General features: G+C 46.0%; 2 protein-coding genes across 5 annotated transcripts in view; both read right to left on the reverse strand.

The window, feature by feature from the left end:
• The window catches only part of clip1a (CAP-GLY domain containing linker protein 1a), a 29,134-nt gene extending 12,199 nt beyond the window's left edge, over nucleotides 1-16,935 (reverse strand). For 3 of the 4 annotated variants that reach the window (XM_060066091.1, XM_060066089.1, XM_060066088.1), the window contains exons 1-13: nucleotides 16,774-16,935; nucleotides 12,286-12,419; nucleotides 10,011-10,552; nucleotides 8,473-8,597; nucleotides 7,696-7,915; nucleotides 6,953-7,150; nucleotides 6,369-6,460; nucleotides 6,073-6,133; nucleotides 3,745-3,849; nucleotides 1,806-2,573; nucleotides 1,080-1,137; nucleotides 875-958; nucleotides 390-546 (exon numbers count right to left, since the gene is read on the reverse strand). In XM_060066091.1, coding sequence (XP_059922074.1) covers nucleotides 390-546; nucleotides 875-958; nucleotides 1,080-1,137; nucleotides 1,806-2,573; nucleotides 3,745-3,849; nucleotides 6,073-6,133; nucleotides 6,369-6,460; nucleotides 6,953-7,150; nucleotides 7,696-7,915; nucleotides 8,473-8,597; nucleotides 10,011-10,552; nucleotides 12,286-12,373 — 2,498 coding nt within the window. In that variant the 5' untranslated portion in view covers nucleotides 12,374-12,419; nucleotides 16,774-16,935. The remainder of the gene's footprint in view (nucleotides 1-389; nucleotides 547-874; nucleotides 959-1,079; nucleotides 1,138-1,805; nucleotides 2,574-3,744; nucleotides 3,850-6,072; nucleotides 6,134-6,368; nucleotides 6,461-6,952; nucleotides 7,151-7,695; nucleotides 7,916-8,472; nucleotides 8,598-10,010; nucleotides 10,553-12,285; nucleotides 12,420-16,773) is intronic. The other variant, XM_060066090.1, reaches the window with a different exon arrangement.
• A 735-nt stretch (nucleotides 16,936-17,670) lies between these two features.
• Nucleotides 17,671-23,946, reverse strand: zcchc8 (zinc finger, CCHC domain containing 8). The gene is made up of 14 exons (XM_060066092.1): nucleotides 23,735-23,946; nucleotides 23,230-23,270; nucleotides 23,047-23,121; nucleotides 22,857-22,953; nucleotides 22,689-22,766; nucleotides 22,451-22,554; nucleotides 22,083-22,148; nucleotides 21,805-21,865; nucleotides 21,590-21,720; nucleotides 21,141-21,283; nucleotides 20,741-20,847; nucleotides 20,520-20,606; nucleotides 20,303-20,411; nucleotides 17,671-19,492 (listed from the first exon to the last, which is right to left on the reverse strand). Exons 1-14 carry the CDS (start codon nucleotides 23,906-23,908, stop codon nucleotides 18,243-18,245), a joined length of 2,523 nt encoding a protein of 840 aa, XP_059922075.1. The 5' UTR covers nucleotides 23,909-23,946; the 3' UTR covers nucleotides 17,671-18,242.
• Between the last annotated feature and the right edge of the window lie 29 nt (nucleotides 23,947-23,975).

Below are 23,975 nucleotides of genomic sequence, written 5' to 3' on the forward strand. Positions count from 1 at the left end.
AATAATAATAATTAATAACACTCAAAGACGCCTAAAGTGAAGGGGGGACCTCACTAACCACCACCAACCAACTATCCCTCAACAAGCCCTTCCATGTCATAGCAGTGATGCCCTAACCTTTGCTTCTGTGTATCTATCCATGTTATTGTAGTGATGACCAACCTTAGCTTCTGTGTATCTATCCATGTTATTGTAGTGATGACCAACCTTAGCTTCTGTGTATCTATCCATGTTATTGTAGTGATGACCAACCTTAGCTTCTGTGTATCTATCCATGTTATTGTAGTGATGACCAACCTTAGCTTCTGTGTATCTATCCATGTTATGGCAGTGATGCCCTAACCGTAGCTTCTCTGTATCTATCCATGTTATGGCTGTGACGCCCTAACCTTTGCTTCTGCGTGATGTCTTGGTTCATCTTGGTGAGCTGCTCAGAGCTGTCTCCAGAGGACTTCATCATGTTTGAGATGTCCCCTTCCAGCTGGGCCTTGTCCTTTGCCAGCTGCTCCACCTTCTCCTCCCCAATCTTGAGCTTCCTCTCCAGGCCTGTTGACGGATGGGGACGGGCCAAGTCAGATGCAATGGGAATATCAGTCCATTGGATTCAGCCCATTTGGTTGATTAACCATCACTTCACCCTTTCTCCATCCATCCAACGTCAGATTAATGAAGCCTTTTCAACAACGTCACCATCCTATGACAAACATCATCCCAAACCATGCGTAGACTACCTAGTCAAATTGGGCCCAGATTAAGCTGTGAGAACATGGGTGTGCCCATGTGGTTTGAGCGAAGGGTTAGAGCCAATGTATTGCAATACTGTTGTATTTGATAGGATGCCATAACAAAAAAGAACAATAGAAAAAGATCTCACCTGCAAGTTGACTTCTAAGGGTTTCGGATTCAGTGGTCAGTGATGTGCACTGCTCCTCCTTCGTGCCGAGTTTATCATGCATTTCTGAAAAAAATGAAAATCAATTCAGCCATAACTTTACTATGAAACTAGTCGACAGATAAGGAAGTCATTATTTTAGATGTAATCAGGCAACGGTGGAGAAAGAACATGGCTAACACGTTACCTTGCACATTTTTGGCAGATATCGTCTGTTCCTCTGCATTTTCTGTCAACTTGTGTTTCTATAGAAAAAAATAATAATCATATATAATGCATGTCAGTGTTTTTCAACCCGTGTACCGATGGCAGGGTCCTCAGGCACCACTGGAGGAACGGAGGGGTACTGCAGCTGGTTCATTGATGTAGTCTTGGAAAAGACTAATTGAATTATACATATATATATATTTATTAAATATAAATAATGTTTAGAAGATTTTGTAAAATTGCTTGTTATTCTTAAAAAAATATGTTGCTTTGTGCATTCCATCCCGTTTTCCATTGTAATATTTTTCATTGACGTCTTATTTTTGCTAAATATTCAGATGTTAGCAGTGTTTCTGACTTTCTTTCCGATGTACCCAACTGGCCACAGCCGTCTTGTGGTAATAATTGTGTTTAAAGGGGGTGCGGGCACTCTATGCTCAGCCACTGCATGGGTATTTATTGGGAACCATCGATGTACGCAGCACCACTTAGGTATTTTACCCCATCATTACTATCCATTACTACTATCGTATTAAATCAAGCAGGTGACTGTAAATATGTTTGTTAATAATATCAAATATGGTTCTTAAAATATGATGACATTTATGCTTAATTTTAACATCTGATTAGTAGAAACCAAAACACAAGACGCCCATCGGTGTGTCCATGAAGCTCCAAACAACCCCGTGCTGCTGGGCCGACTGACCAGGCTCTTCAGCTCCGCCTCCTGGGTCTCCTTGTCCTTGTCCGCCTCCTTCAGCGCCAGCTCGGCGGCGTGCAGCTTCCCCAGGACGTCCTCCATCTCCACCAGGTGCTGCTCCTCCGCCCGCTCCACCTTGGAGTGCAGCGCCTCCTCCAGCCTCTCCTTCTCCTCCGTCAGCCCCAGCAGCCGGGCCTTCAGCGCCTCCCTCTCCCCGAACCAGTCCGTGCTGCTGGCCTCGTGCCGGGCGGCCGCCTCCTCCAGGGCCGTCTTGTGCTCCACCTTCAGCCGCTCCAGCGTGGTCCTGGTGGCCACCAGCTCCTCCGTCTGGGCGCCGGCGCCCTTGCTGAGGGACGCCTTCAGCTCCTCCATGGCCGCCTGGTGGGAGGCCAGGGCCGACTCCAGCTTGGAGCGCCACAGCTCCGCCACGTCGCCGCTCGCCTTCTCCGCCTGGCTCAGGCGGTCCTGCAGCTGCTGCTTGTCCCCCGTGAGCCGGACCGAGGCCACCTGGACCTGGGCCAGGGCCTCGGCGTGGGCCCTCTCCTGGCCCTCCAGCTTCTCGCCGAGCGTCTGCGTCTCCTCCAGCCGCCGGGCCTCCAGGGAGGCGAGCTGCGCCCGCAGCGAGCTGATCTCCTCCAGCAGAGGGGAGGGCTCCAGGTCGCCGGGGCCCTGCTGGCTCTCCAGACGCAGCCGCAGGTCGGCCACCTCCCCCCCCTTGAGGGACAGGTCTCGCTCCAGCTCCATGATGCGAGACTTCTCGGACACGGTAACGACCTACACGAGGACAAATCTAACCGTCAAGGTGGCGGTTCAAACCGTGTTTAAGTGCGTCAATGTGAAGAGCTATCATTATTATCATCGTCGTGGACACAATAATGATCTCTCGAGGAACTGTGAGGACGTAAAGTGTATACAAATAATAATGATTTAATATATAACAGAGCACTAGCTTACAGCAGTATTTACGCAGCATGGTCAATTAAAGAATATACTGGCCTCTTGTGGCCACAGAAAGTATGGCCTTAATGACTGAAATGATGATTGAAATGCAACGAAAGTATTTTGGCCGTATCTGATCGATTCATTTCTAATGTGTATTTCTGTATGATTCACGTAGAGGGGCCACTTCAACTGTTCCTGTTATTAAGGAGGCAGATGCACCTTTTCAATACGTATCCCCCCAGAGAAGACCATTTTATATAGAAATCTTCTACATGTTCCAACTTTTAACTTTTCCCTACTGCTAAAAGCCCACTTCAACACTTTTACGCAAAATCTATATCAACCTAAAAAACGGTTGAATACTCAAACTGGATTTTGCGAGTAACGAATAAATAATAGAATATTGATTGACAGTCTCGGGGGGGAGAGCGCTGTTTGGTAGCGGGGGGCCGTCTAACCGTCCTGGAGGAGGCGTGGGTGGGAGGGTAGCAGCTGTGGCATCACGACCGAGGCCTGCACACCAACCACAACACGCACTACGAGGTCACAGATCTAGCTTTTTGGGGGGGGGGGGGGGGGGGGGGGGGGGGTAAGTGGTTAGGGTAGGGCCTTGTGAGGCCATCGTCTTTGTACTTTTTTCAAATGAAAATGAAATCGAATGTCCCCAACGAAGCCCTTATCTCTTAAGACCTCAGGGAAAACGAGATTGCTGCGTGATGTGGCAAAGTGAGACGCTATGCTGAGCTCCAGGCCGGACGTGTATTACATTCCACTCCAAGTGGAAAAGCATTTCCTAAGAACCCGTCTTATATTTCTCCCATTTTTTTAACCAAGCAATCAGTTAAACGTCTCCCGTGTGGTCTAACAGGAGCGTCAGGTTTATAGCCAGAGGCCATTAGGACGGCGCAGATAAGCGTCAGTGTTTCTCGGCAGTAGCCTTCGTCTCTCTCCCCTCTATCTCTCTGCAGAACAGGGAACATGGCAGCGCAAAGGAGTCCATTACCCTAGTGTCTTCTAGCTCCCTTTGGAGTTTGTCAGCTTTGGTCTTTTCAAAGAGCAGGCTCTGCTCGAGCTCCTTAATGTGGGCATGCTCCAGTTTGGTCTGCGTCTGTTAGTAAAACAAAAAGGGGGAAGAGGAAGAGAACACACCAGTGCCACCATCACATGCCAGCCCACCACAGCCAAGACAGGAACCAGGAAGTGGTGGGAGAAGGGGGGGGTTTGGGACAGGGTGGATGGGGTCAGGGGGGGGGTGATGGGGGGGGGGGGGGTGAAGGAAGGGGATGCAGGCCCCTCATGGGTTATGAGATGCAGAGGAGGTGTGGGTTGATGGATGCAGATGACTCAAAGTTAAACGACATGCAGGACGACACCCGGTGAGCACGTTGTTGTTGTTGTTGTTGTTATGGATTCAGAGCGGTTTGTGCGGCGAAGCAGCGGGTACATTGCATTAATAAAGGTCACATCACCGCACATGTGAAGAGAAAGCAGTGTTGAATGGTTTGACACTTTTGCATTCAGTGGCAAGAGGGACGAGTTAACTGCCCGTTACTTGTGTTTTATCATTCATATTCTGATCTCCCTTTGGGGATCAGAACAGTTGAACAAATCATTACGTTAATTACACTTGATACATCAAAACGATATAAACAATCACACCCAACTGTGCCTTCTCTCATTAGTGAGCAAGTCATTTACTTCCTGTATGCTGCGAGTTTAAAGAAACTTGACCGATGCACAGTGGTTTAATAAGTTCGTTGAACTTAAAAGTAAAATCAAATAGAAAGGGACTCCCGTTAGAAAAGAACCAACCCATATCAGACCTTAACCATGAGAAGGCTTAAGGCTGCAGGTGAGGGAGTGTGTCTAGGGGGTGGGAGGGGGGGGGGGGGGGGTGGGGGTGGTGGGCATCTCCAGTGGTTCCATGCTAAGCATTGGATCAAACATAGCGGAGGAAACGAGGAAAAACAACACAGGAACAAGGAAGAAAGCAACAAGGTCACATCATTGAGCAGGAAGGTACTGGAGGGAGGGTCAGCACGGTGTTAAGACAAGAAGCTTGAACTCCAACACGGATCATTGGACTGAGGCGCACGGCGTAAGATCTGGATTGACTTTTGATACGGTCCAAGCTTCATGCATGCGTTTTAACCACACCCTCAAACCACGTCACGTTATATATTAAGAACACGGTTAGTAAACAATTACAGAAAAGGAAGATAGAAAGGGTGTATTCTAACCCTTTGAGAATTATTTTTAGATCTATTTTGTGGTAGGATGCCTTCAAGGAGAGCGTAACAGGCCCTTGATTGGTGAGGAACTGTGGAACAAACAACATAAGCCCTTAGATCAAACACAGGTCCATCTCACACCAGGGTACACAGTACTGCTACCTAGTAGTTAGTATTACTGCCTACTGGGAGATTATAAACAGAGAAGGTTTCATCAGGTAGGAACGAGAGTAAACCATTCCAATACAGAACACCCTTGACTCGAGTGGCAGAGCTCCATGAATTGTTTATGATTAAAGATGAATCAATCAAAGTGATTTTAGACTATTGTCTAGGCATGCTGAGGTACTTAGTCCTATTATATGACTCTGAGGTAGAAAAGCGTCACAGCACATTATTTCATCAATGATGCTTTCATTCTAACTTTGCATCTACATGTAAAGTTAAGGTCTTTTACTTTGCTACACAGTACACACCTCGTAAGTGACCGCCCAATATCTGCCTAGATATGGCAGTGGAACAATGCTAGCACCAAGCGGACGAGACTCAGAGACAGTGGGTAACTATCTTGCGGTAAGCAAAACAGCCAGATTCAAGTAGCGTTTTAGGAATAGTGGGGGTTTTGTTTTGGAACACCTGCAATAAACGCTGACAGAGACAGAGCCAACTATGCGCAAGCCTCATCCATCTCAGCGATGCAGAATTCCTGATGCTCATCACTTACGAGGTCTATAAATGCTCAGGCTGTCATCTCTGTGGATTGTGTTTTGGCTGTGTTGTTTTAAAAAGGCTTAGGAAGACGAAATCAATCCGTCTACAGAGATCTTATGAAGCTGGGAAATCTATAGCGAAAGAATACAGCAGACCTTGCAGATACTTAAATTCCTTAAACGTTATTAAATGGCACTCATTTTGAATGAGCTAGCCAAGAGTTGAGTTGCAATAAAATATCACTTAAGCAACAGAGGCACATTCTGTAACAACGACGTTCAAAAAATGACACGCAATTGTTACATTGTGCTTGAGATCGGGTGCTGTGGATATTGGGTCGTACATTTACCTCCAGGGTTACGTGTTTATATATTATTATTCATAGTTACCTCCAGGTCACCCTTGGTAATACACGCTTCTTCGACACGGAACTGAAGGTCCTCAACCTTCCTGTTCAACACAAATTAAACACAGCAGCTTTGAAAAACAGTTTGTACTTAGGAAGATGTAATGGGTTTCCCCCTTCAACACACACACACACACACACACACACACACACACACACACACACACACACACACACACACACACACACACACACACACACACACACACACACACACACTGCAGAGATCATCGTGTTACTTTACAGTTGGGTGCTTGGGCTTAGAGAGAAGATCCCTACCTCTTCTCCTCCTCCAGGTGGTTCAGCAGTTCCACCTTCTCCTTGTCCGCTGCCTCCACCAGGGCTCGCAGCTGGTCCATTTTGGACTCCATCTTCAATACCAAAACCAAAGTCAGTGGAAGACATTTCAGAGCGGTTGAGACGGCAGAGTGACCTCCCATGTCACATTTAGGGCATTTAGCAGACACTTATCCAAAGCAACTTGCAATTAGTACATTTGACAGAAGAAAGAAACAATATATCGCTTTCGGTACAGTAAGGATGTTCATAGAACCAAGTGCCAATCACTTACAATCGCTAGGTTAACCCATTCCTCGTATGCAACAAAGCTAAGTAGGGTAAGATGCTACACAACTCCAAGTACTATTTTTAAGTGCAAGGATGCACAGCATTCAATAAGCGCGTACATTAAGTGCCAGGACTTACAGCATACAGTAAGAGCGTAGGAGGGGTATGAGGGGGTGGGAGGGTTAAAGAGGGAGGCTATGCAGAGTCTAGATGAACTATGAACACGTCTCTGGTTTAACGGTGCTATACAGTGGCATAACACCAGAAGGACGGATTATGCATTGTAATGGCGTCACCTGGTCCTGGTCGTCCCGCAGCAGGTTGAGCTCCTGCTCCACCTCCCCCACGTGGCTGGTGGCCTTGGCCACCTCGGCCCTCTCCATGTCCCTCTCGGCCATGAGCTGCTCGATGTGCTGCTGCTTCTCCTTCAGCGCCTCCTGCAGCGCCGTGGTGCCCGAGATCTTACGGCTGTAGCGCGACGACGTCTCCGTCAGCTGCGGAGCAGGAGACAGGGCACGGCTCACACTCAGTGACTGGGGGGCAGTGCTACGCTAGCTCTAGCTAACAGGAGGGCAGAGCTACGCTAGCTCTGGCTAACAGGAGAGCAGAGCTACGCTAGCTCTGGCTAACAGGAGAGTAGAGCTACACTAGCTCTGGCTAACAGGGGACCAGACCTGCGCTAGCTCTGGCTAACAGGGGAACAGAGCTACGCTAGCTCTGGCTAACAGGAGAGCAGAGCTACGCTAGCTCTGGCTAACAGGAGACCATAGCTACGCTAGCACTGGCTAGCAGGAGACCAGGGGAACAGAGCTAGGCTATCTCTGGCTAACCGAAGACCAGCGCTACGCTAACTCCGACTAACATGAAACCATAGCTCTCGCTAACAGGAGGGCAGAGCTACGCTAGCGCTGACTAACAGGAAACCGGAGCTACGATAGCTCTCGCTAACAGGAAACCAGAGCCATTATCAAGACTCAGGATCCCAGTGCAGGATTACTAGCGGGGGGGGGGGGGGGGGGGAGCTAGGCGGCGGGCTCACCAGGCCGGTGCGGCTGGGCTTGGCGCTGACTGAAGAGGCCACGGAGCTCATGGTACTGATGGAGGAGGCGCTGGGGCTGCGCTTCAGGCCCGTGGGCGTCGAGGCGGGGATCTTCCGCGCGACGGTCTTTGCCTTGGCAGGGGTGGTGGAGGGGAAGCCGATGCGGGTGACCTTGTGAACCGGTGCAAACAGGCCATACTTGGGCTGGCACTGAAAGTACCTGTGAGGGAGAGGAATGAAAGGGACACGGAGGGTGGTGGTGTCATAGATGCCGCAGGGTACTGTACATGCCGGTTGGCTTGGGTACGCGATGCAGGTGAATACGTGCAGGTGTGGGGATGCATGTGGTTGATTTTAAAAGAGTGTAGACATGGGACCCGAATTTCCCCCACGGAAATCTCGATTAAGAATGCGTCTATCAGTAACCTTGGCCAGACCATACCACGTAGGTTCATAATCTTTGACGAGGATAACAATGATTTGATTATTTTACTGTTCCGAATCGATAAACGTGAATGTTTTACCTCCATTGCTGAGAATATATACACTTTATATCGTAACTAACTAGTTTCAGGGACATCTACACTACATACATGACTCTGCATGGGAGGAACAATCCCCAGAGAGTACATCAATGGAGGCTTTCTTGAAAAAAAATCTTTTGTAAATCCCAAAAGGCAAAAGGCTTCGGGAAGAAAGTGGGTTTCAGAGTGAGAGTACAGTGTTGTCCTGAAGCACTTCCCAGCAGAAGACAGGCATGCGATACGTCTCCAGTACCTTGTGCCTGCTACTGCTCCATCATTCTTTCCTAGCGGTTCGTCCAGTTCCACACCGCACCAATCTCCTTTGGCAAAGTCTGTTTCTCCCAGGAAGCGCACCACCCCAGCCTTTGTACCGCCAACCTAGGAGAGGTGAAAAAAAACAACACAATTTAAATATGAAAGTCTTTGTTAATACCCGGGGGCGATCAGAAAGGCAGAGAATGATCCGCTTTTCACAGTAATAAGCCCTGTGTGATATAATACGATCAAAGCCAATGAAACGAGCCATAATCTCCCTGTTCACAGAGCAGGGTAGCAGTAGGGTGAATCGAGTTTTCCATTCAAATACCATAATATGCAGCTGTGCGGTTCCCCCACATGGAGAACAGGTGTGGGAGACAGCTATTTGTGTAGGAGTGACAGGGACACATCCTATTCTGCACAAAATGACAAAGCAAGTGCTTCAGCATTGGAGAGAAACAGGAAGAGGAAACTGGTGAAGAGGAAGGATGGGCCTCATTCCACCGAATTTAGACAAACTAAAAGGAACAGTTGGAAACTAACTCGCCACAGGGGGTTTTCGTTAAACGTTTTTCTATTGGCCTGTGAAGGACTTCCTACTAAACCTGTGTGTCCATTGGCTTTTGAATCACAGCACACTGTGCTCTTCTATTAGATCGTGGCCGATGAAAAAGATTTACATGCGTTTCCATTGGCTGATGCATGACAGTGCACCATTAGACGTGTTTCTATTGGCTGTAGAATGACATTACACCATTACATGTGTTTCTACTGCCCGATGATTGACAGTGCACCATTACATGTGTTTCTATTGCCTGATGATTGACATTGCACCATTACATGCGTTTCTATTGCCTGATGATTGACAGTGCACCATTACATGTGTTTCTATTGCCTGATGATTGACATTGCACCATTACATGCGTTTCTATTGCCTGATGATTGACAGTGCACCATTACATGCGTTTCTATTTGCTGATGATTGACAGTGCACCATTACATGCGTTTCTATTTGCTGATGATTGACAGTGCACCATTACATGCGTTTCTATTTGCTGATGATTGACAGTGCACCACATTACATCTGTTTCCTTTGGCATGCGACTAAGTGCACACGCTATATTTGTTGTCATTGGCCTCTAACTGACAGCACATCATTCTTTTCTATTCACTTTGTGGTGCGTGGGATGGACCCAGCGGGAGGGGACAAGTGTTAGGTTTACATTCCAGAGAGACCGCCATGCTGAAAGAACAAGTGTGTCAAAGGGCCTCCTGACTAGTTGTACATTCTGGACTCATGGACGACACAAAGAGTAGATTCTACTCTCACTTCACAAGGGAAAATGATTTCATTTATCACCGCCACATTTCCCGCGGCCATCTTTGTGCAAGGAAGCAGCCAAGTGATGATAGAAGGCAATGTTTTCAAAGGTTTGCCTGCACGACCACGTCTGCCGCCGTTCCCAAAACACGTACGAGATGAATGCCTACCTTACAGTCGCTTTAAACATTCTGTTAATGTCGAACACTGACCAGAACACGATCGTTCATCTTCAACTCCCTCTCTTTCTTGACCGAGCCGGTCTCCGATAGGTTGGAGATGGACTCGCTGTTGATGCTCGCCAAATTGGACGCCGTCATCATCGCCGGCGCGGAAGGCGCCGCCACCGTCTTGGCGGCGGCCGGCTTGGCCGCTGGCGTGCGGGAGGCCACGCTGGCGACCGAGGGCGTGGGCGAGCCGGCGCGCGAGGGCGGGGCCGTCTGGGTGCCGTTCTCCTCGCCCTCCGTGCGGGACAGCTTGGACGGCCGGGTGAAGATCCCCCGCATGGCCTCGCACTGGAAGTAGCGCACGCCCGCCACCGAGCCGTCGTTCTTCCCGATGGCCTCGTCCAGCACCACGCCCGCCCACTGGCCCGGGGCGAACTGGGCCTCGCCCAGGAACTGCACCACACCCGGCTTGTTGCCGTTCACCCATACTCGGTCGCCCACCTGGTAGGCCTCCCCCGACCCCTGGAGCTCCCCTTCGGGGGGGCCGGATGACGGCTTGTAGGCCACCGCCGCCGCTTTGGCCCCAGCTGGAAACAGAAAGACGAGAGGAGGAGGAGGAGAGGAAAGTCAGCGTCACCTCAACTCGCCTCAGTGTAAACAACATCCAGGAATCACAGTCAGGAACAAAGCGCCTTAGAAATAAGACCAGAGCTTATTCCAGAGTTCTGTACGGGTTATTTTTACCCTACCAGTGCAGTGGAAAGGAAAGTCTGGCTTTATCAATAATACTTCCTTTCTGATGTTTTGGCTCGTATTCCACTCGTCCCCGGCTGTGCAAGAATTCTGTAGATGGCCTTACATCCCGTTGGTATCAGATATTCTTCTTTTTGTCCACATTGCAACCTTCTCAGAAGCGCTACAAGATAAAAGCTAATATATGCATATTCTGCCGAGCCTGGTTTGAAGAGGAGGCGGTGTACTGTCTGAAGGGACTGCGGACGGGTTCAACATCAGCCTGGAGCAAGATTAGCCAAGATTGTAAGCCACGATACCATATCTGTCAATGTTTCTTCCAACAAGCAGCAATGGATTGTATCCATACATATATGAACCATATCTTTATTATTGATATTCAATAATATGTTTATGCATACAAAGATTAGGTCTGATTAATTCTGTGTTATGTGGAAAAATGGCGAACTGGAGCAGATCAAGGGAACCCTGACACAAACGCTGGTAACAAATTGCAAATAAACCAAATTGCAAATAAACCATAAATTTATTACACATCATCAATGTTTGATGTTTTAGCCTGTATTATTCCTTGAAGTCTAGAATCAAAAGCGTTAGAGCATATGGTGACTCAAAAACATGGAGGGAAGACTATCCTGGCTGCAGGGGTAAAAAAAAGCCTTGTCACCTCACTCATGAATTATTAAACCCAGCCATATCATGTTCTACTTACCGTTCATGTTTTCCAATCAAACTGTTCACTGCTCAGCTGAGGTGAAATGAAAATGTACACTGAAAATGTATGTCAAAAATATTGTTCAAGGATAAGTTCATTATTGAAATCTCCGACTTCAGAGAACCATCCCGTACCCTGTGACCGAACAACTAAATACCAAAGACTGCAAAGTGAAGTCGTCTTGATGTTCGTTTCCATAAAGCTGGCTAAACCAGCAAATATTCTGATGCCAATCTGAAATTCTGGCAAGACGCTGCAAAATGAGGGTTAACAAGGATGCTGCCCTAATCTCCATAATCCTCACAATATTATGCAGAAATAATGATGAACATTCATCTGCATTGCACAAACCAGTCACCTTTGTGCGTCCAAGCCTCCCTCCTCATTGCAGACAAAAGGAGAGAATTCAGCTCAAGCCAGAGGTTAGCCTACACCCGCTGCTCAGCAGATGAAAACTGCACGACTCATCTGCAAGCCATTCTTTGACCCTAACCATATACATTGATTTCAACTACTTTGAACATAGACAGTGGAATGACAACCACTTCCAAAGCTTTATTTTGACTGCGAAAAACGTACGTTGGCGTCGTGGCGAGTGCAGACTTGAAATCATCTTCAACCTTTAAAGTCAGGCTATGGAGGATTTGTTTGAATGAGTCACACACTTGTATCACAGCAGACCGGCTGGGCAAGTTCTCTCATTTAGGTGTTTGATCTTTTAACACCGTACCAGAGAGCCCAATCCATTTCAAAACAAGTCTCACCCCCCTTTAAAATACAACCCGAGTCCATGTCATATGGCGCTCCTTTACAGTCATATAGGTCCGGGTCATGATCGTCCCAGTCTCTTACCAGCGCTGGGGGCGGTCTTGGCAGGTGCTACGCCCGGCCGGGTGATCTTGCTTGGGATTTTGATCCCACTTGGTTTGGCCGTACTCATGTCCTCCTCTCTGTGGCCCGCGCAGCCCACACGCTTCCGTCAACCGCTGCCAACGACAACAAGGGAAGACCCGGGTTAAACAAGCAGATGGGAGAACAAAAACTGATTCAAATTTGGAACTAGATGTATATTACATTTATTTAGATAAACAAATGTTTCTGAATTGATTTTGTTGTGATTTTGTGAGAATAGTTTAGCAAAACACACAGAAACTATGCGTGGGCCGGCATTGACCGAACTGCAGAACTGCTCTTTGAAAATAACAACAAATATAAATCATACAAGTTATTCAACACAGTTTATGTTCAGCATGCTGATGGGATTATAGACTGTATCATAGTATAGAAGAGTTTCAACATATGTGTGGCCAGGGGAGGGAATAAAGAGACTAGGCCTAAAAAAAAAAAATTGTTTGGTTCCGGTTTCCGACCGACCCTGTCAATTTATGTGCGACCCAAATTATTTTATGAGCTTTCTAAAAATATATATATTTTTTTTTTTTTTTTTTTTTTTGATGCAAACTATAATTACGTTTTGGTACAGCACCTCTTCATTCTGTACAAGGATGAGCGAATTTTCTCGTTTTTAAATGAAAACAACCTACCTATCATTCGCTGCCGCTGGAAAAAATAAAATAAAAAAATAAAATAAATTCCCTACCTACCCATGACCTCAACTGACAACCAACAGGAACCAAACTTTTTTTTTTTTTAGGCCCTACCATTCAAGGTGCCTCAGAGGGCATTCGGACACTGGTAATGTCAGGATACAGCTTTCAGTCATGTGGACTTTCAGGGCTGTACTGGCACGGGGAGTATTGCATTTCTGTTATGACAACAAGCTCTGTAGCGCTAGACAGAGTCCACAGGCAACTCTAAAAATACCCACATAGTGACCAATATACACACTTGTTCTCCGCAAGTTCATAAACTCTTTTCAGCAACCGCAGCTTGTGAAAATCAACCAGGCAGGCTAGTTAAAAGGTGGATGGTGGCTTGCTTCTTAACTGGGATTATTTGAGAATTCCAGCACCAGATAATCCTGTTTGGCCGATTTGGCTTCAAAGAGAGACAGATCAGTCAAATGTGCTGAAAAGCATAGTCCTGCCCATGGTAATTCAGGCTGACATCATGACCGAGCCGCAGAACAGGAGGGCGAGAAGCAGTTAGTAAGCATGCATGATGTCATACATTAATGACATGAATATAAATACAAGCTACAAATTCAATTCTCCTGTTATTTCCAACTATGCAGAATCCAAAAATATAAAACATTGAATTGCTCGAGTTTTTGTAATTTAAAACGAAAGATAGCAATGGGGTCTTGCATCACGTCCAACAACATGGAAAGGTTAGGTGACCGGCGTGGCCTATCACTCAGCTATGACCTTGGAAACAAAATTACCAGATAAAAACGGAATAAAGAGAAGCAATGATTAGGAGAGAGAGAATGTGCCTTACTGAGTTTACGAAAAGCACACAAATTTGTTCACTTACTCTTGTGTTTATCATGGGAATCTGGCGCTAAGCAATCGAACACATTTATATGGTAGTACTTACCAGTAGTTTAAGCTAACGTGAAATAGCTGTCAGGATGGGTCTTGCTACCCAACTGAAACAAAACATGGCTATAAGAGAATAAGGAGGGGGGGGGGGGGGGGGGGGCTAACCGTCAAGGGGGATTTGATTCAGCCATCAGGATTGATTGCCAATAATGTGAGTACATGCAGATAAGCCTCCAACAGTATTACGACAACTTTGAGTTGTAATAGCATGCTCGCTCACTTGCTTTTTAGAGGAAGTTAAGGCGTTTATCATTTGATGTAAAGGGGTGAAAGAAAATATACATGCAACTGACATTTGGATATTTGTGCAGGCGTTTTTTGAAAAGGTGTATAATATTACATTTTGCTGTTTGCTTATGAGATAACAAGGCTCAAATAAAGGCTCATTGGATTTCATGTGGTCTTTAAGAAGTGGGCTGAAGCCAGGTGGATAAGCTGTGGAAAATCCCCCTCACAGACGCCTTGACCGACACAAAGCATTATGTGTCTGAGTGTGCATCTCTCAGCTACAAACCCTGGGCTTTAAAAATGTAAACCCAAGCCTACCTAGAACACACCTAACTTCCATTGGTGAGCCAATCATTAACAAAATCAAACAACTAAATAACGCCCTCCTCTTGGAGTCAGTTCAAGACATTTCTCAGAAGCGGGCGACGACTGGTCATTAAGCAACTGACCTACTTGGTGTAGGTTGTAAGCAGTGCTCTAGCTTTCCCCTGCTGGGTCTTTGAATGATCCTGATTTGTGCCCCGAGGTCAAAATGAGGACAGGCCTTAAAAGGAAGCATATGAATGGCTATAGCTTTTATAATAGGTAGACAATCTTGAGCATTGTTTACAGGGAAGTCCATGTCTTGAAACCATATATGCAGTTCCTCAAAACAAATTCAGGCTTGGGGGCAGATTTTATACAAATCATTCTTTGTGCTTGGATGCAATAACATTATTTGCGTGAAATGTGTCAACAGAGGAAAACAAGAACACCTCCTGGCCTTGAACTATGGTAGCTACCCCCTCAGAAATTCTTTCCACCCTAACGGACAGGAGAGCTAGTGTAGCCATCTGAAAGTGATCCTCTCAGACCGGAGACATTTCCCACTGCAGTAACAGTACTCTCTAGCTGGACACCCCCCCACTACTGTGAGCCAGAAAGGGGGCCAAACGCCAATGTCAATGATTGGCTCCGGTATAAGAGACATGCAAGTTAGTTATATGCTCTGCCTAGATTTTACGCTTCTCTGCCCCTAGGCCGACAAGTGCTGTGTTGCTAGTTTGTAGGCTTCTTATGTTAATCTACAAACTAAAAGCTCGCCCAATAACAGGACTGGGGTTCAGGCTATCAAACATGAAGGAAATGTATGGACGATAATGGAGTTATCCTCCGATATAGTAAATTAGGATTCTTTGCAAAACACGCAAAAACCACATACAGCATTTTAAATGTATTAACATATTTGACAAAAAAACACTGTCAGACACACTTCTGCCATTTCCGTTCATTGCTTGCCTTTCAGGATGTAGAATTGCAAGGCTTGGATTCTGCCCTCCTCCATAATGACACATTGTACTTCCTACGACGAGCAACTGTCCACATAAAGGAAGCACATGCTCCAGTAATTTCTTTCTGACAACACATCTGCTTTATTGATTATGAAGGCCAACTACAGCATTACCAAAGACTACAGTGGAAGGCATCTTAAATGTGGAACATGACATAGATATATACACCAACAAATGTTTGTCAGCAATCGTTCCTCCAAATTACATAAAGATAAAACTCCATCCACCAAGTTAAACAATATTGTTCTCGATTATAGAATAAAAAGGTATTTTTCTTGTACGGTGACACAGGAGGGGTCTGTGTCTTACAGTCAAAACAAAAATTATATCAAGTCAAATATTGTGTTACGGCCCACCCAAGATGTCACACGTATTTGCAATGACAGCAAAGATCTGACTGACAAGTATTTGTGCAGTCATGATCTGTCCCTGGACTAGTTCGATTCCCGGGTGCGTCGAAACGGTGTCGAACCGCAGACAGCTCGACAACTCATCACATTTACATTTAGCAGATGCTTTTATCTAAAGCGACTCAGTAACAGTCATTTACATATTAACGGCAGAGTCCACCATGCAAAGCGAGAAGTAGTAATGGGTAGGTGCTTTGCTCCGGGACACCTCGACACTCAGCTAGGAGGAGCAGAGGATCGAACTAGCAACCTTCAGGTTACCAGTCAACCCGCTCTACCCCCTGAGCAAAAGCCGACCCGATGAGGTGGCACATCTGGACGGGTGGAGGTGCAGAGGTGAAGACAGGAAGAACACGTATTCAACCATAGACCTTCACATAACGACACAAAACCCAGTTGTTTCTCTGAAAAATACCTTAGGTACTGCTAGGTAAGAAAATACTTAACCCCCCCATCCCAAACGTCACATAGGCTCAGGTTGGATCCCTGCCTCTCAAGTTGAGAAAAGGGTCAACAAGTTTCACAGCCATAACCCCCGTAAAGTTGGACGGGAGTCGCGTCGACTAACGGACTACACATGTCCACATCAGACCCGTCCATCGTACCGCAACGCCCGGCTTACGTTGTGTTACGATACGTGGACAGTTCGCCTTAAGTAGGACGGTTCGATGTGTAGCTAGCAAAGGGCTAGCCAGCGTAAGCGGCGAGGCCCGGCCGACAACGGGGGGAGAGCTGCCGGCTAACCGATGTATCGAGGGGTTGACGCGGGTTAACCAGCTAGCTGTAACTTAGTGCAGTCTACCGAGGGAGTGGGTCTAGAGACTCCCCAGAGCGGGACATGGACGGGCTCAGAGTCCGCGGGCTTACCTTGTACACAGCGACCCGATCCACGTGTCTGTCAAGTACAAAATATATATTTATATACAAAGCTAGCAAGCTAGGTAGGTGTCCACGACTGCTAGAATCCGACACATACGCAGGCGCAGCCCGACGCCGACGGTAGTGCCTCGGCTCGGGAGGCGCGCCGCGGATGACCCGCTCACCGAGGAGGGATTAGTCCGCCCCACACTTTTCCTCCTTTCACAACAACTTTCTCAAAATAACTTGTGTAACATGTGTACGTGAGAGGGTTAGGGCCACGTGGGATTTACTTTTTTTGAGTTGTGAGAATGAATTCAGAATTGGGAGGTTAAAATCTGAAGTCTGACTTTAATCTCAGAATTCTGACTTTAATTTCAGAATCCTGATTTTTTTCCTCAGGCTTCTGATTTCATCTAAACGGTCTGATTTATTCTCAGAATTCTGACTTTAATTCCAGTTTTCGGATTTTATATCAGCTGTCAAAAAACACTTGTAGCCCTGATTCTCTTCCGTAGATGTTTAGCCGTCACTAGCTCTCCTTCATTTGGATTGATTATGTACAAACATCGTTAGGGCACTTATTCAGTCATCACGTGTCAGTTAAAAAGCAATAGAAAATAACCTATATGATAGAATCACCAGGGATAATAGGTTTCCCGTGAAATATTAATCAAAAAATTAATCAAATGTTATAATTAAATTGATATTCCCACCAGAATAACTTCGATTTTCTTTTACGTTCCAGAATTAAATTAACTGCTTGATTACTTATTCAGTTAGAAAAATGTGTTTAAATATGAACCAGACACTAAAATAATCAAATTGCTAGTCTATTGGCCTGTATTATCATTACTGGATGATCATATTAAAAATAAGTAGATTTAAAATGAAAGACTATGAAAATTCTTACTTTCAGAATGCTTTTATGAGAATGTACACAATACGCAGCCCAAACATATTTAATAGAGGGATGTAACCAGTGGAAACACCATACCAGTGGGCTACCACACAGAGCGAAAAAATAGACTTTAAAAACCAATTGTATCTTCATTTCTCCGCCTTGTACAATTGACCGTTACATTAAAAAAATATCATTGTGAAAAATGTTACGTCTGACCTGCACGATTCCATGGAGAATATATTCCATAATTTGTAATGCTAGAGCATTTTAGATTTTACAAATCAGACAAAACAAAGGCAGTAGCAATAAACCTTGTCCGTTGACAGGAAACTGCAAAAGCAATATGTACCGGCCTTACCTGAGAGACCAGCTACATTTAAAAACCTTGGCTAATGAAATATCAATATTAATGAGACTCTAACACAGATTACAGTTATCCACAATGGACATTCCTTTTGGTAGAAAAAAATTACACAAATGATGTCAACAACTGACTTTGAATTGGAGTCACCACTTCCAAGTCTTTAAAAACATTTAAGACAAAGTCTTGTGTGCATCTCATGACCGCAGCCATTCATTTGCTTCTTCGGGACACATTTCTTGGTGAACATTTAAGCACGTCTCGAATACGCAGATAAGTCCCCGTGGCAGTGGCTACCTCAGTATACTCGGGCGTATCTTCAAACGGAACAATGCCAGCTGCGAACCTGCTCCGATGGGGAACCTTCTCCACAGAAGAGGCGTCGAGTGATGGATTCTGGTCGACCCCCTGCACTCTGTCAGGGCTGAGATTGTTATCTGGTTTGGGACTGAGAGGCGCGTCAGTCTGGCCCCCGATTGGTCCAAGACTGAGCGGACCATCCACCGGTGCTCTGACTGACCTAGCGATTGGATGGCTGGCTCCCAACGCTCCCACTGAAGTGGCACTCATAGGGCCCTGCTCCTGGGCCCTGATTGGACCAGGGCTGAGAGGGCTCTCCTCCTGGGCCCTGATTGGACCAGGGCTGAGAGGGCTCTCCTCCTGGGCCCTGATTGGACCAGGGCTGAGAGGGCTCTCCTCCTGGGCCCTGATTGGACCAGGGCTGAGAGGGCTCTCCTCCTGGGCCCTGATTGGACCAGGGCTGAGAGGGCTCTCCTCCTGGGCCCTGATTGGACCAGGGCTGAGAGGGCTCTCCTCCTTGGCCCTGATTGGACCAGGGCTGAGAGGGCTCTCCTCCTTGGCCCTGATTGGACCAGGGCTGAGAGGGCTCTCCTCCTTGGCCCTGATTGGACCAGGGCTGAGAGGGCTCTCATCCTTGGCCCTGATTGGACCAGGGCTGAGAGGGGTTCCCCTTTCAGATTTAATTGGCCCAGGGATTTCCGAACCTGCCTTATCGTCGTCCGTGGAACCCTTCAGGTTCACCAATTCATCCGTGTCCATCTCCGTCTCCGTGTCAACGCGGGCGGGGGTCGACACGCTCGGGGAGCTGGGCACCGACGGGCCCGTGAGCTGCGTGTCGCAGTCACTGTTGGTGGCGGTGTCGGCATTTTCCAACGCCGCCCAGATCAGTCTCTGCTGCTCCTCCAGCTCCTCCAGGGTGAGTCCGTCCTCGGCCCCCTCCCCGGCCTCGTCCACCACCACCCAGGCACGCCCCGGCAAGGCGGGGGAGCCGTTGGTAGGGGTCGGCGGAGGTGTGCCTTTGGGCAGAGGTGGGGGAGTGGGTGTGGCGGGTGGGGTGCCATGAGGTAAGGGGGGAGGTGAGCCGAAGGAGGGCGAGCCGGGGGGCAGCGGAGACTGGAACTGGAAGCCACCTGGACCCTGAGAGCGATGGGGAGTTCCTGGTTCTGAAGAGAAGACAGAATGAAAGTGATAGGAGTTATTATTAGCGAGTCCTTAAAGGGACACTGTGTAAAAATTACTCCCATCTAGTGGTACAATTGTATATTGCATTCAAACTAATAGTGCTCGCTTGTTCAAAAACTACGGTGGGCAGTATGTGCCAAGAAGCTGTGTCATGAGGTCCAATACTACCACATCGAGTCATTCGAGTGATGATGAGGTTCGTTATTTCAAACAAATTTCAAACTGCATTGAATCATTAGTGTAAGCTAATGATGCTTGAGTAATTATTCCTCGAGCAAGATAGTGAATTATTTCAGTCATCATTCACGCTGGCTCAGAGTGAAAACGCGTTTGCATTTCCTGTACCACGTAGTGCTTTTTGTCCCTCTCGGTAGTTCATAGACCGGAAGAACATGGAAGCCTCCATGAAGCTTACCCGTCCTATGTAACTACATATTAATTATTCTTCACTCAGGAGGATAAGTGAGATTTTTGGCAGAGATAATTTTACACCAATGAGGACTTATTTATGAATGAATACGTTGATTTGAAATGACTTAAAATAGTACACAGTTTCCCTTTAAGGACTTAATGGTCCCACGTTCACGCAACGCAAGGGGGTTACGGACCCCTTACGTCCTTGCCGACCCTCCTTGTGTCCTTATGCTAGTTATTTGATGATAACGAATTTTGTGTTAGTTTGAATCTATTCCTTGCTATTCCACTTAAGATAACATATGTAAATGAATATTGCCTGATCTTAAGGAGGCTTAAAGGATTGTGTAAAATAGATGTTGACTCAAGTTCCATACCTGACTCAAGTTCCATATCAGAGCTCCTGGAAGGGCTGGACCTTCGTTTCTTAGTCTGAAGTGGAGCCGGCTCAGGTTCATGTCTTCTTTTGTTGCACGTGGCATCAGCCTATAAACAGAACGCGCACACACACACACACACGTAAACAAATCTAAACTATCAGAAACTGACTGTACATGTACATACATTTGAGTTTTGCCAAAAAATGTTAATTACCGCAGGGAAACTGTTGGACAGATAGGCAGCAAAGTTGGGCTTCATGTGGTTGCCCTGCATTGGAACGGAGCCATACAGCATGTATTCCTGGGAGCAAAAAATGATAGATTGATTGCTAGTTTACTTCAGATATAAGCCCATAATCTTATATTCCCACTGGGAGGAAATATGGGCTCCACAACATAGAATAGTAAATCAATGACCACAATTATTCAACTTACATCCTTCATATTAGATGATGCAGCTACATTGAATCCTGGGAAGTCGACAAGCTTGGAAACATCGTAGGAGATTTTTTGACCATTGGCTTCTTCTGGTGTTGCTCCATCTTAATTGATTTTAAAATAAAACAGAAATCATATTAAAAATCAATGCGTCTCTCATTCATAAAACAAAGCCCAACTGAATATACACTAGTGCTGTATTATCAATCAAGGTCTTACAGAAAATTCCCTTGGACACACAAAAAATACCAAACATTTAGCTTCAACACTGCAAATATTTGGTCAACATCCTTCATCAAAAAATACAATGAACTCTTGGCTACCTGTCTCACAAGCGCAAACCTATCAAAATAAAGAAAAACAGCTACTAGACAATGAAAACAATAATTGCCCTCACCTTTGCCGTCATACAGTGCCAGGCCAGACTTCTCCACCTCTGCCTCTTTGAGCCATCCAGGGGGGTATCCCAGCTGTCTCATCCGGTAAATCAGAGGAGGTAGGGTGTTGGCCCCCACTCCCAGCGCCGACAGCAGCTCTTCACTGTTTAAATCACCACACAGTTACTTCAACATAGAGGAGGTAGGCATCGCACACGCATAACATACAACTGTATCCCACAAAGAACCCACTAAGACAAGATGGCACTTATCAATCCCGGCAAATCTGGAAGAATACATAGAACTCATAGTCCAGTCATATCAGTCATTCACGAAAACAAAAATAACAAATGAATGTATGGATTAATGATAATATGACTATATCCATCCATATCAATAATTAGATATCAAAAGGTTGATGTTTACAAAAAAGGGACATCATGAGTTTGTGGTGCCTGGACAGTCCTACCTCATGAACCCAGCTTTGTATTTACTAAAGCGCTCCTCCACCTCTGCATGGTACCGCTGGTTGCTAACGGACGGGCTTTGGTTCTGACTGAACTCCTTTCGGCGCTCATTGACTGCGGCCTGATCTTTGGGCTGGGGATGACATCACAGAATGTATTTTACTTGAGTCTCAACTAACCATCAGGACAATGAGGCCATTTCGTATTTTGTGGGTACCTTGGGACAGTCTCTGATCTGGTGGGCAGGTGATCCACAGTTGAAGCACATTGACTTCGGTCTGCAATAAACACATCAAACCCAATAGTTATTAACAAATCAGTTTCCCAATGGGTCAAAGAAACATCAAGCCATATTCTTCCAGGTTTTTGCAAACAATGTTGATTCAGTGTGAGACCAGTGCATGTTAATCCAGGCTCCAAAAATGAATCAACATTGCAAACAATGTTGATTCAGTGTGAGACCAGTGCATGTTAATCCAGGCTCCAAAAATGTACCTTCTATCTTTCATCTCAACCTCTTGTCCATCTGTCCCAATGACCTGGTTGAAGACCTGCATGTAGCTTTTTTCAAATCATTCAGGAATTAAATAATTGCAATTATATTCACTGTGTAGACTACTTATAACTGGTTAAACTCTGCACTCCGAGACCCCTGTATCATTGTGTTGATTAAAAAAAAGCTTCCTTGATAATGCCACAGACATTTAGTTTCCAAACTTCCGTCTACCAACAGACTAAAATGGATCCATATGGATTATAGGGAGTACATATAAATTGAGGGCATTTAGCCTGCACTTTTATTTGTCAGAAGAAATGGAGTACAGTACGTTTAGAGATGATATTCATTCAGTCATTAAAGATACGTTGGAACTTCCCATCCATCTGTCAGTTGTGGGTTTTCATCCAACAAAGGTTGTCCAAGTTTATCAACTGAGAATGTGGTGAAATACGTAACACTTCCAATAACCTGAGAGACAAACAAAAGTACAACACAAGTTAACTTTGTATAAACATTTTACCCCCCAATTTCAAGTCCAAACTAAGACTCAGAAAGGAGGATACATAGCCAATATGTACAGGATAAACAAGGTGCACACTAACCTTAAATGCCTCTGTGACTGTCTTAATAGCACTGGAAGACTTAACCTGCTGATCTTGATCCAAAAATAAAGCTGAATTCTTTGAAATGGACAGACAATAATATTAGACCACATCAAATTTTAAGCGCAATATAAAGCCAAACACTAAGGATATTGTAAAGTGCAATACCTGTGGCTTGATTTGGCTGGCAGAGGTGTGCTTGTCCTGGGAATGATGCTTATGAATAAGATTGCAGATGCTGTCCTCAATTTCTTGACGACAAACCCTGAGACAAACGTATACAACCGAAATTATCACATGAAAACACTTAATATACCAATAACACACTTGGCAACGCATTTTGACCCTTTGGACTCACTTTGATATGTTGTTGTTTGCATATAATATTTGAAGAAGTGGCCCATCTGTGTTCTCATCTTCAAGCTTGATGGAACTGCAAGAAATTTAACATTGAATGCTTAACATACCGATTCAATCATCACTTGGCAGCAATCCAAAACATGCATTAATAATACGTATGGTGAGAAGTACACCCCTTTACCTGGGTCTCGTTAGGATGTTAAGTTGCCTTTTTAATACTCGATGTGGGATTTGAGTTAAGGAAATGGAACAAAAAGCGCAAAAATCATAAACTTCATGCATGTCTCAGCGACATGTTCATTCATTACTCGTCGTAGTTATGGTTGGTTGCGTCGACTGCGGCAGGATGCCTGGACTCTCCTCATGGTAAACCGGCCAGCACCGATTGAAAATGTTTTGCCTGTATATATGTATGTCAATTACGGCCCCCAGTGCACTCCTGATCATCCCTGGAAGGAAGGATCCCCCACTCTGCGTTCCACCTCAAGATTTCTGCTAGTGAAGGGAGATTTTTCATACCTCTGGGGGGCTAGGGCCAGGGGGTGTCATAAATATATGGCCTGCCAAACCCTTTGATACTGTACCGGTGATTATGGCCAATACAAATAGAATTGTATTGAATTTTATATATGCAAGACGGCTCTGATGCTAAGCTAGCCTTAGCTCTGCAGCGACTGCAAAAGGATATTCTCATCGGTTAGGGTCTGGATCTTTTCCTCAAAGTCCTCAAACTTATCCCTGTGGTCGGACGTCTCCTCGGCGTCTCCTTCATCTTCCGTGAAGCGAATATGCGTCGAGACCGGCGGGTTGTCGCCGAGTTGGTCGAAGAGCTCACTGTCGCCGAAGTCCACCTCCGCCATCGCTGCTGCTGAGTATTGTGTAGAGGGGCGTGGCTTCAAAGGTCAAACACGGAACGGGCGTCGTTGG

This window comes from Gadus macrocephalus, chromosome 11 (genome assembly GCF_031168955.1).
Source record: "Gadus macrocephalus chromosome 11, ASM3116895v1".
Taxonomy (NCBI): domain Eukaryota; kingdom Metazoa; phylum Chordata; class Actinopteri; order Gadiformes; family Gadidae; genus Gadus; species Gadus macrocephalus.

Excerpts from the sequence above, each read along its gene's own strand:
- zcchc8 (XM_060066092.1), bottom strand. The coding sequence starts at position 23,908 with ATGGCGGAGGTGGACTTCGGCGACAGTGAGCTCTTCGACCAACTCGGC. Across the intron at positions 22,767-22,856 it reads CCAGCCAAATCAAGCCACAG|AATTCAGCTTTATTTTTGGA; the intron begins GTATTGCACTTT and ends TCCATTTCAAAG. Across the intron at positions 21,721-21,804 it reads AGATCAGAGACTGTCCCAAG|CCCAAAGATCAGGCCGCAGT; the intron begins GTACCCACAAAA and ends TGTCATCCCCAG.